Source organism: Orycteropus afer, unplaced genomic scaffold (assembly GCF_000298275.1).
Source record: "Orycteropus afer afer isolate SDZICR_OR568_19922 unplaced genomic scaffold, OryAfe1.0 scaffold00193, whole genome shotgun sequence".
NCBI classification, from domain to species: Eukaryota; Metazoa; Chordata; class Mammalia; order Tubulidentata; family Orycteropodidae; genus Orycteropus; species Orycteropus afer.
Genome location: NW_006921780.1, coordinates 1,991,973 through 2,004,698, shown reverse-complemented (window position 1 = coordinate 2,004,698; position 12,726 = coordinate 1,991,973). Strand labels below are relative to the sequence as shown.

The following is a 12,726-nucleotide window of genomic DNA, read 5'->3' as shown; positions in this document are numbered from 1 at the left end:
TTTAAAAATGATGATAGTAATAATCAGGTGAATAGTGCTTCTATAGAAAAATATTTTGCAGTTATAGTATGACCCCATTGCTCCCACCTTATTGAATAAGCCTTAATTGCATAAAAGGACAGTAAAAGATAAGTGTGAATTAATTAATCACACTGGATAGTGTTTTTCTCCAATTAAAGCTTGTAGGAAGGATCCCTATGAAGACTGGAATTGTGCTATCTAACAAAACAGTTTCTCAATTGAAAGCACAATTGCTTCCTTTGGTGTAATGTATAATCTTGTACCTCCATTTTCACTTAGTTCACAGTGTATTTCCAGAATTCAGTTCTTCAAAAAAACATAGTAATTTAGGTCTTACTTATGCCTCTTAGTGAGTCTGATTTGTTCAGGCAATTATGTCCATATGTTATCTCCTCTACTAGACTGTGTAAAAAGAAATACTTTATTGTATCTGTTTACTTACCCTTCACTTTGTAATCTATATGCCTACACAGTTAACAGCATGCAGTGGGTGACTAATAAATATCTCTTAACTTTAATTGAATAAATGACTGCTCTGCACAGCTAAAGAGAACAAATAAAAATGTACATGACAGTGCTGCAATATGTATGTCCCAAAATGGGTTAAAGCCACAACAATCATTTATTTTGCTTATACAACTGCAATTTGGGGGAGGGCTTTGTTGTTGTTGTCGTTATGTGCCATCGAGTTGGACCTGATTCACAGCGACCCCTCCTTGGGTTTTTGAGGCGGTATCACTACGGAAGTAGATTGCCCAGTCTTCCTTCCGAGGAGTGGCTGGTGGGTTTGAACCGCCAGCCTTCTGGTTAAGTGGTCAACGCCTTAGGCACTATGCTACCAGAGCTACTGGGGAGGGCTTTAGGATAATGGTTTGTCTCTGCTCCATTCTATGTCATGTACGCAACTTGTGCTAAAGGGTCCACTTCCAAAATGGAAACGTGCTTCTCTAGTATAGCCAGAAGCTGACCCAGAGCTGTAGACTGGGAGCTTCAACTCTCCATGTCAGCCTCTCTGTGGAGTTGCTTGGACTTCCTCACAGCATGGTGGCTGAGTGCAAATCCTGAATATTCTAAGAGGCAGGTAGCAGAAGCCGCTATTCTTTTAAGTCATATTTTCTTGGTCAAAGGAATCATATGGTTCCACATAGACTCAAGGGGAGAGGACATAGACCACAATCACTATGGAACATGCTCAAAATAATCTGTGATTATCTTTGATTTTATGATGTCTGCTCTTTGGCTAGAAGTTATTTACATTCTTCACAGGTGTAATGAATCCCCTCCAGTGACTCTTCAAAGTCACATCTAATGATAGCTGTCTTAGGATCAAGGCACAGGATCTGTCATTTAAATCAAATCCAGAGGTAATTCCCTTTAATATGAAATTCTATAAACTAAAGATGCTAATTATCTGTCCCACACTGAACACACAATGATGAGATGAGCATATATAACTGCTATAGACATTCTCTTTTGGAAAACAAAAAGGGGGGAGTTGGAAAGGAGGTACATAGCAGTCACTGATGTGTAACAGTCCTGAAACTCATCTGGCACACGTTTCTAATCCTTTGATGAGAACCTGTTCCTACTTCCAGGAAGGATTCTTCATAGCTCTTGCAACTTCTGGGCTCTTTTTCCTACCCTTTAAGTTATCTTCTCTTTTCTTAACAAATAGCCAATATTTGCAGATGAGTGGTTTTCTCAGCTTGCTTCTTCTATGTAAGAAGGCTGTGGGTCCAAAGGTCTCTTTTCATTTTTACTGTATACTTCTTACATTATCATGGCCCTCCTGTGAGGCTGCTGTATGATAACACTCTTAAATATCTTAAAAATGTCATGTTTTACTTAGAGGGTTTATGAGACAAGCCCTTTAAAAAACCAAAAGCCACCTCCATGGAATCAATTACAACTCATAGAGAACCTATAGGACGGAGTAGGATTGTCCCACAGGGTTTCCAAGCCTGAAAATCTTTACAGAAGCACAGTACTTCAGCTTTCTCCTGAGGAACGGTTGGTGGGTTTGAACAGCTGACCTTTTGGTTAGCAGTCAAATGCTTTAAATACTATGTTACCAGAGCTCCTACTTAAAAGCTTTATTAAGTATATTAGCCTAAAATATTTCTGAGTTCTGACAGTAGGTTTTATAGCCATATTCTTGAGATCTTTACCCCGAGGCAATGGCTTTTTGATAGCATCATTGCTATCAAAAAGATTTGATTCTTTTCCCAGAAGCCCTTTATTACTTTTTATTGGGGGGGGGGGAGACTAGGCAGGAGAAACAGCTTTATTTTCAAACACAGCAACTCCTGGACCCTTTATATTTCCTCTCAATTTTTCTCAAAAATTTATTATCACCTTCTTAGGTTGAGGAGCTCTTGTGGCATAGTCCTAAGGTATTTGACTGCTAATAAGAAGGCTGGTGGAAACCCACCAGCCACTCCTCAGAAGGAAGATTAGGCAGTCTACTTCTGTAGTGATACCCCCTTGCAAACCCAAAGAGGGGTGGCTATGAGTTGGATCAGACTCAACAGCAGTGAATTTGTTTGGTTTGGTTATTTTTTTGTTTACCTCCCTCCTTTCCTATTTTATCATAGGCTTGAATTTATTATATTTTTTTCTAGAAATCTTCTCAAGCAGATTAATGAGGGTTTTATGTACCCTTTGTATTCTTTTTAAACTTTTTATTGTGATTTGGGTGAAATTTTGCAAAACAGATTTGTTTTACATTCAATAATTCATGTGCATTTTGTTTTGTGACACTGACTACACCCCCCTCAGTGTAACAGCTCCCCTCCCACTTCCTCCCTGTGGTTACCCATTCCCTGTGTTCTTTCCACCTATGCATTCCTGCTTCCCTATCTTTCTTCCTATACAAATGCTGCTCTTCTGATCTCCCATGGTTGTTTGTTCTAAGGAGTACATCTTCCTGGTGCAGTTGTTTGGCTAGTCTGTCTATTGTTTGGCTGAGAGTAAGCCAAGGGAATGAGTTCAATTTCAGGCCCTAAGAGTGACTTGAGGCTTGGGGGTGTTTACCAGTCTCTGCCTGACCAGTAAACCTGATCTATTCTATGTTTTTAAATTTTGTTCCACATTTTTTCTCTCATTTTATCTAGGATCTCCAGTTTTGATCATTTTCCAAGTGTTTGGCATTGGTAGCCTGGCACCATCTATTTCTTCTGGTCTTAGGATAATATTGGCTGAGATTCTCTTTTGGACTAACTATTTCTATGTATCTTTGATTTTCTTCACTCTTCTTTGCTCCAGACAAGGATAGAGCCATAGTTGCCTCTTAGATGGCCATGTTGTGCCAACTGAGCTTGATGTTCCCTGTGACCATGGGCCCTAGCCCACAGGCCCAGCAAGTCACTTCCTCAAGGTGCTTAGTTGTTGCTGAGAAGTTTTCCTAACTTTTCCCCCTGTTACCTTTATACTGCATGTGGACAATTTTATAGCACACACAAATACATATGTAGGAATATCATCTGCCAAACCTAAGTGTGGTTGTGAGTATATTCCTATTCACCTATCTGTACCTGATCTTATTGCCTATCCACCTATGAGCCACCTGTAGTTTAGTGTTTGCTATGATTGATAGTGTAGTACTGTGTATGCAATAGTATTTACCTTTATTGTACATTTTTTACTTTTAATGCTATGTATGGTATGAGATAGTACAGTCAAACTTCCCAGCAAAGGAAATAAACCTCCTTTTTTTTACCAAACTTTAATATTTTTTTCTCTGTTCTTCATGTCTTACCCATAGTCTCCTCAAGTCCCTTCCATTTTTTAATAACAGACACCTTGACCCATGGGTTCTGTCAAAGAGAGCAACTAATAGCAGATATCTTCTGATTGAACTCAAAATTCTGGGATTTTCTTACCAACCAAGCTGAATATGCATTTTCCATAAATCCCACACAAAAATTAATCTACCAGCAGCTTTTCTTTCACCTGAAGTTGCAAATTCTTTCTTTCTTCTTTGAAGCCAGGCATACTTAATTTGAAGTTCAAAAGATATGGCTGAGTGAAAGAGTAGAGACTATTTTGTGACCTCCCTAAAAGGGTTCAATAAATCATGTTAAGACTAGGCAATAGTTGATCTTCTATATTTTCCTTTCTTCTTCTATTTATAAGCCCCATTGCATGTAGCTTCTTCTGGCCATTTACTTTCTTCAAAATCAAAATTGTCTCCCTATATACAAATAAAATAACTACTCAGAAAAAAAAAACAAAAAAACCTTATGTTCAAATTTCAGTGAGTTTTGATTATTTACAACAGTTCTTTTTATCATCAAATCTTAAAACCAACACCATATATTTTAAGTTTTAACTACAACAGTACACTGATTTTAGATACAAACTTATGTTCTGGTTATTTACTGCCACATTACAAATGGGCCCAAAAGTTAGTTGCTTAAAGTAATCACACTCATGTGTTCTGCACATGAATCCGCAATTTGGCCAAGGCTCAGTGGAGACAGCATGTATGTGCTCCATATTGTGTCAAATAGGGTTGCTCAACTGGAGCTATAGGATCCACTGTCAAGTTTGTTCACTTTTGTAGCCAGTAACTTGTCTGCTGGTGTTGTGCTCAGGTGGGACTGTTGGGCTAAAACACTTTGTTTTTCAAGTGGTTCTAGACCTACAGAAAAACTGAGCAGAGTGTACTAAAGTTTCTTTTATATAGCTTTTCCTCTTATACATGGCTTTCCGTATGGCTAATATCTTGTTAACTATTGTAAAAATATTGTTAACTAATGTTAACATCAGCATTAGTTTGGTACATTTGTTAAAAATAAAAGAATGGCTAGGACATGAATTTGCACATCCATGTTCATCACAGCACTATTCACAATAGCAAAGAAATGGAAACAACCTAAGGGCTCATCAACAAAGGAATGGATAACCAAACTATGGTACATACACACAATGGAATACTATGCAACACTAAGAATAATGTAGAATCTGTGAAATACCTCATAATATGAATGAACTTGGAAAACATTATGCTGAGTGAAATAAGTCAATCACAGAAGGTCAAACACTGTATTTGTCCACTATTGTAAAAAGTCAAGGAAAGGTTTACATATGGAAGGAAACTTTCTTTATTGGTTACTAAGGATGAAAAGGGAGGGGAGGGAATATTGCTAAATAGGTAAGAGACAAGTATTGATTTGAGTGAAAGGAAAGGCAATATTTCAAAAGCAAGTAACCAACATAATAACACTAAAGAAGAGGAAGACACAGAGAGGTGCACATGAAGTGCAAAAATAAACACTTTTACATACACAAGACTACATTATCAGTAATAGCAAGCATTAATCTACAGGTGGATACATAAGTAGACAGGCTGATGAACAGGCATGTCTAGGCAAAAAGACCATATATAAATTTGGCAGAAAATATTTCAACATATACATTTGTATGTGTCATAAGAATGCCCATATATATAACAGAGCTTACAGGGGGCAAAGCTATGATAATTTCTTAGCCACAGTCAACCATCCTGAGGGAGTGAGTTGTTGGGCCTATGGACTCAGAACCATGGTTGCAGGGGACATCAAGCTCAACTGGTACAAAATAGTACACAAAAATATTATTCTACATCTTACTTCAGTGAGCAGTGATTGTGGTCTTAAATTCTTACAAACAACCATCTAATATGCAACAATTTGTCTCTCTTCACCAGACCAAAGAAGAATGAAGAAAACCAAAGACACATGGAAATAATTAGTCCAAAGGACTGGTGGACCATGCGAACCTCAGCCTATGTGACTCTGAGACCAGAAGAATTAGATGGGGCCCGACTACCATCTACAACCACACAGAAAGATGTCAATGTAAGAGATCCTGGATAGAATGGGAGAAAAATGTGGAGAAAAACTCCAAATCATAAAAAAGACCAGGATTACTGGTCTGATAAAGACTGGTGAAGCCTCCAAGATTATGGGCCCTAGTCTCTCTTTGGACCTGAAATTGAATTTACTCCCATAGATTCCTGACAAAACATAGACAGGCGTATAAGGTGAACCTTCACACCAGGTAGGTACACACCTTAGAAGAATCAATCAGGGAGATCAGAAGGGCAACATCTACATAGGGAGATAGTTCAGAAAGCAGGAATGCACAGGATAGAAATACACAAGGAAAAGGTAACCATAGAGAGGAAGTGGGAAGAGAGCTGTTACATTATGGGGATTGCAATCAATGTCATGAAACAGAACATATGTGAACTGCTGTATGGAAAATTAATTTGCTCTGTAAACTTTCACCTAAATCACAATTTAAAAAAAATGCATTCCTGTCTGGACTTTGTAATAAAATATTGGTTCACATTTACGAATAAAATAAAAGAAAGGGTGTTTCAAGGACAGAGGAAAATAGAAGAAGATTCTAGAGGGTTTGAAAACTGTTAATGCATTATTTCTGCTGTCATCTATTGGTCAAAGAGATCATTCAGACCATCAAGATTCAAAAGGAAAGTACATGTGTATGTGTGTGTGTGTGCACATTCACACACTCTGGTGGCACTGTGGTTAAAGCTTTGGTCTGCTAACCAAAAGGTTGGTGGTTCAAACATATACTGCCTTTCAACATGAACAGTGATTTTTTTTTTTTTTTCCTTAATGTGGTTGTCTTTTATCTTCTGCTAATCTCAAAAGAAGATAAAGCCTGTGGATGAATCCTTGCAGAAGGGTACTTTGTAACATCCCGAACATCTAGCCATGTACCAAATCTTTACCATATGTGAAGGAAATAGAAAGCATCAAGAGTTATTTAGTGACAAATTTAGGATTTATAATAAATGATGCCAAAAAATCTCACTGATGAGAGAATCAGTCTCCAGGGAATATCTAAGAGGAAGCCAACTAATCCCCATGGTGTGTTAGAAAGGGCCTTCTCTTTGGCCAACTTATTCCCATAGTGTATTACCATGGTTCTCCTTGCTAATTGGGGAAATAATGGACAAGCATGGTGCACAATGTGGTAATTGGCTCCCTATGAAGGTAAGTAAAGGAGCCCTGTGTCACAGTCATTAAAGAGCTTAATTGAAATGTCAGTGGTTCGAACCCATCAGCTGCTCTGCAGGAGAAAGATATGGCAATCTGCTTCCATAAAGATTTGCAGTCTAGAAAACCCTATGGGACAGTTCTACTCTGCCCAATAGAGTCACTATGAGTTGGAATCCATTAGATGCCAGCGGGTTTGGAGGTGAGTATCTCAATTACCAACCAAGACACAAAGGAAAGACTATTAGTGATGCTCTTTGACGCAATTGCTAAACAGTCCGTGAAGCAAATGCATGGATGATATTGTAGTATTTGTTCAGGGAGTTCCTGGAAAATTGGAGGAGATTTCTGGAAAATCGTGGCAAGGGAGATAATTTTAGAAAATCTTACCTGGAAGCTTTCACAGAAATGGCTGAGAGTTAGGACAGCTGCATGCCATAGAGCAGCAGATCTCTATTCTAAAAGAATGGGAAATTTTCATTTTTATGTGAGGATTTTGATTTGCTTGTTGAGAAGCATGACTATCTAGTATTTTATTTGTATGCTAAATTTTAAAATTATTGGGTTTACCCATAACTCAGTGATCTGTTTATCCCTAAATATTTAGTAAAAAATAGAAAATGTGATCAAATTCCTGAAATGACAATTAAATGGATAAAAATGTAAGGGACAAGGAGAAGGGAATAAGACAAAACCATACAGAGCACATAGAATGTATGGAGAACACAGAAAGTGTTTTGACTTTGATGACACTTGATTGTTAACAGGGGAACAAATGAATAAAATCGTAGTTGGAATAATTTTAATTAATTAATAGACTCTCACAGATTTATTCCTTTAGGACTTATATCTCATATGTTTAAATATTGGGTTATGTTCTGAGGATACAAAGTGGAATAAGATATAGTCTTTATCCTCGAGACTCACAAGTATATTGGGAAGATAGGAAAAATAATTTGGATATAATATGCAAAGTATTTTTATTAAAACACATACAGCAAGCTTTAGAAACACTGAGAAGAGAATAACAAACTCTCTCTATACAGATTATAGAAAGGGCAACAACGTGTGACTTTAAAAAGTGTGAAGAACGAATTGGCCACAGAAGATGAAAGGCTATTGGAGTCTAAGTTCTCTTTCTGTCTCTCTATCTCTTTCATTTTGGAGGACAAAGGCATACATAGGGAACTGTAAGTATTTCTGTGCAATTTCTGTGTGATTATGTCTTGAGGATAAGAAAGAGAGTCAGAAAATGAAGTTGTAAGGGGAGAAAGCATCAGATGCCTTAATATCTATCTTTGAAAAAATAAGGAATAATCGATTCAACCATTCCACTTGTTAGAAAATTCAATAGCTCTGTTTATCTTTCCATTTTTGCTTTTTTTTTTTTTTTTTTGCTCTTATTTTCTCAAGCTTTCCTGTACATCTGCAATACACACACATCCAAGTTCTTGACACTCTCTCCTATTTCCAAATATTTTATGCAGCATCCCAGGCTGGGTTGAGTGGAGTTCAAGTTTTCCATGGTGAATTTTATTTTTATGCTTCAGTTTCCACATAGTTTTCACAGATGAATTTGAAAAGGTAGATGACTGATGAGAGTCAGGAGGTAGCTGTTGAGTAATGTGGCTTTCTTCCATTCAGGATACCAAGTTACCATTCCCTCTGGAGATGATCCTTTAAGAGAGAAGTTACTAAAGAGAGAAGACCAGCAAAGTGGATAGGTAAGGAGACAATGTCTCAGGAAGGATGCTGATGGGGCTTTTGTTCTAGCCAAACAGCATGCTGTGTGTCCCTTATTTTAAAGTTTATACATAAAATATATATATATATTTATAAATAAAAAAGTAAAGCTCTTGATTTCTGTACCATTAAAAACAAATTGTTGAGCCTTTGTTTAGGCAAGTATCTACTTAGGAATTCAGAGATAGATCTTGGGAACAGAAGTGTGTTCAGTATGCAAGTCAGATATATAATGGGTAGAACAGATGTTCAAATGGGCAACCAGTGAATGCTGAAGCAAAACTAAATTTTTCCAGCCATGTGTTTTCTTTAAGAAGAAACCAGGTCTAGTATCTTGTAAGAGATTTATAAAAGTCATAAAGCTAATTCTGAGTGAATAGCAATAGTTCCCAACCAAATTAATGTTACAAACAACTGTGGGGAAATCGGTTATACTATTACTCATGACCCACCCTGACTCAATGGAAGTTTTTTTTTTTTTTTTTTTAATTACTTATGAAAGAAAACCCTATTGTTTATGGGCAAGTGAAACAAAGACAGATAAATTGATGTTTCTCCAGATGGGGGATGTATTAAAATAAGATGGGAGTGGGTCCTCAGACATTGGAGCTATTGCTCATTGAAGATAGTTTTTTATAAGTAATCAAGATAAAAGAATAGCCACTTAAAATCGTAATATAGATAAAAGCTTTTATAGGAATTAGACTATCAAAATATTGAGTAGAGGCTGTAAGTCTTCAAGGAAGAGATATGAAATTGGACTTTATGTGTACAAATGTCTGTATACTCATGTGAACACTCATTGTCTTATTCATTACTAAAACCATTGGCAGAAAAATAGCATATCAATTTAGAATAATTTATTGTTAATTTACAGTCTTTCTTCTCTCCCCCACTCCCATGCTTATGGTTTCTCATTCAAAATGGATTGGCACTTTCTATTTTAGGAGGGGGTAATTCTTCCTGTTTTTTCAGTTTCAAAGGTTTTTGCACCTGATCATACTGACTTTTCTTCATGAAATCAACTCTCCATGGCCAATTCCTCCTTTGTCACTGAGTTCCTATTGCTAGGTTTCTCCAGCCTTGGGGAACTGCAGCTTGTCCTCTTTGTGGTTTTTCTATCCCTCTATTTGATTATCCTGAGTGGAAACATCACAATCATCTCAGTCATCCGCCTAGATTGCAACCTGCACACTCCCATGTACTTCTTTCTGTGTGTCCTTTCTGTCTCTGAGACCCTATACACAATTGTTATTCTACCCAAGATGCTTATCAACTTACTCTCTGTGCTCAGGACACTCTCCTTCCTGAGCTGTGCCACCCAGATGTTCTTCTTCCTTGGGTTTGCTGTCACCAATTGCCTTCTTCTGGGAGTGATGGGCTATGATCGCTATGCTGCCATCTGCCAGCCTTTGCACTACCCCATTCTCATGAGATGGAGGGTGTGTGGACAACTGGCAGTAACTTCTATTATTGGCGGCTTCCTGACATCTCTGGTGGGAACAACTTTGGTGTTTAGCCTCCCTTACTGTGGCTCCAACAAGGTTGACCACTACTTTTGTGATATCTCCCCTGTCATTCGTCTCGCCTGTGCTGATAGCCACATCAATGAATGGGTCATCTTCAGTGGGGGGGCCCTTGTGCTTCTTGTGCCCTTGATCTTCATCTGCATCTCCTATAGCTTCATTGTTGACACCATCCTGAGGATCCCCTCAGCTGAAGGCAAGAGAAAAGCCTTCTCTACTTGTGCTTCCCATCTCACTGTGGTTATTGTCCACTATAGCTGTGCTTCCTCTGTCTACTTGAGGCCCTCAGCCAAATACACATCAGGCAAAGACAGGCTGGTGACAGTGACCTATACCATAATCACTCCCCTGTTGAACCCCATGGTATATAGCCTCAGGAACAAAGATGTCCAGATAGCTGTTCGGAAAATGATCGGGAAGATTGTTCTTTTTCCTAAGAGTTTATAATTAGAATATTTTTTTAAATTGTACATTCATATCTGTGACAATAATGAAAAAATCGAGATCTATTTAAAAAAATTCTATGAGTATCTGCCCTATTAATACAACTGTGTGGTCTTAGATGAGTTATTTGACATTGTGGGGCCTTAGTGTTTTCATATATAAAGTGGGGATAATATGTCCTTCTCAGTGTTGTTGTAAGTAATCAAGGTGTCTGGTAATGAAGCATCATGCTCCTCACCATCCTTCTATATGTATAATTCAAAAACCATCATCTTGTGTCCTTTGTTGACCATCAATCTCCACTGATCATGCTCTTTACTTAAAGCTATGTCCAGCCTAAAGTGAAGTTCTCAAACTTGAAGGAGGCTTTCATCTAACACTATGATGTGTGTGGGGAACAAAAAGTCACTGTACTCGTAACTAGAAGAGTTTAGATTAGACAGTGGTTAGGTCATGATGTTGAGACAGCTACCTTTTATATTTTGGTCAACCTAAATTTTACTATATGGAAATGAGGTTAATATAATTTTTCTCTTCTATTTCATAGGGTTTTTATTTGAATCAAATGGCTAAGATAAAAGAAAGCATGTGTAAAATGTGAAGCCATACAAAGTGCAAGACTATTATTGTATTCACTGAGGCATTTCCTATTTCTGCAAGAGTATTTTATTCCTTTCCAATTCTCCAGAAATGCCATTTCTGGATGCCTTTTATGACCACTTTTAGAAACTATGTCTTATGTAACATAGAAGGTGTGTTACACCAAGGAATGAAAAAGAATGATCAACCATAAAATCCAAAGTTAGGCTTAAGAATATATCTACATGGACTTTCACACTTAATCCATTAAGCAGAAGGAGATATATAACCTCAGATTTAATATCAGACTACATAATATTAGGTATAGAAGAACTTAAGTGGCTATTTAATCTCACCTCCTACCTGTACAGAAATTTGTTTATCTACATGTCTGATGGATACTAATCTTTGGTTGACTGAGCATCAGTGACTGCATAAAATGTACATTCCTGTTGTATTCAGATTTCATTATTATTTTCATTCATTTTAGTTGATACTACTTTTCTGCGATTTTCATAAACACCATCTCTTATGTCACACATTAAATCTGACCCTGCTTCACAAATGTTTGAGATAGTTAGGATGACAGCCTGGACTCTCTTTTTCCATTACTCATGTGACCTAAATTTTAGAAACCTCACTTTCCTGGATGCAGTTTTCTAGATATGCTGCAGAGTATCAATGTTGTTTTTAAATAATAATGCATAAAACTAAAGCTCATGTTTAACAGGTGATCTCTTTTCCCAGATTAAAATGTAAATTGCACTTTTTCTTATTAATTTTATTTGTATTTTCAAACTGAAGTGTATAAAATCATGAAGTTCTCTTATATTTTTCAATCACTACCATCTCTGCTGTTGTTTTTGTCTATTTTTCAATCTCACAATGATTAAAAAAAATATATATTCTTGCTAGTTTAGTAGTGAAAGAAGGTTGGGCAATCTACTTCCGTAGAGATACTGCCTCAGAAACCCAAGGAGGGGTCACTACGAGTCAGGATTGACTTGATAGCACTGAGTTTGGTTTTGGTTTTTTTAGTTTAATAGTGAAGGCATTAAGGCACTGCAATTCTCTATAAGTACAACTATGAGCACCTCCATTGTATTTTTCTGTTCTCCTTTTCTTTTCACAGATTTGCAATTGTCATTTACTGAGCAATTTTTTGGGGAGATGTTTATTATGCATATTTCTTTGTTGATGCTTAAATAACTTTTGTTATGTATTTCTAAAGTTTTGTGTTAGTGTGAGAATGTGACTGATATAGTTCTATTTTTTTGAATTTATTATTTATTTATTATTATTCATAGGCTCAACTGAATTATACCTGGCCACTTAATATGGTGAAATATTTTCATTTAGATTAAAATTTTAATATACATATTATGGATATTATCTTAATTTTA

At 36.9% G+C, this 12,726-nt stretch overlaps 1 protein-coding gene across 1 annotated transcript; it reads left to right on the top strand.

Annotated features, from left to right (window-relative positions):
• Positions 1-9,805: 9,805 nt before the first annotated feature.
• LOC103202827 (olfactory receptor 10R2-like) lies at positions 9,806-10,747 on the top strand. Its single transcript, XM_007947767.1, has one exon. It carries the CDS (start codon positions 9,806-9,808, stop codon positions 10,745-10,747), a length of 942 nt encoding a protein of 313 aa, XP_007945958.1.
• Positions 10,748-12,726: the final 1,979 nt, after the last annotated feature.

Coding starts and splice junctions, on each gene's coding strand:
- LOC103202827 (XM_007947767.1), top strand. CDS start 9,806: ATGGCCAATTCCTCCTTTGTCACTGAGTTCCTATTGCTAGGTTTCTCC.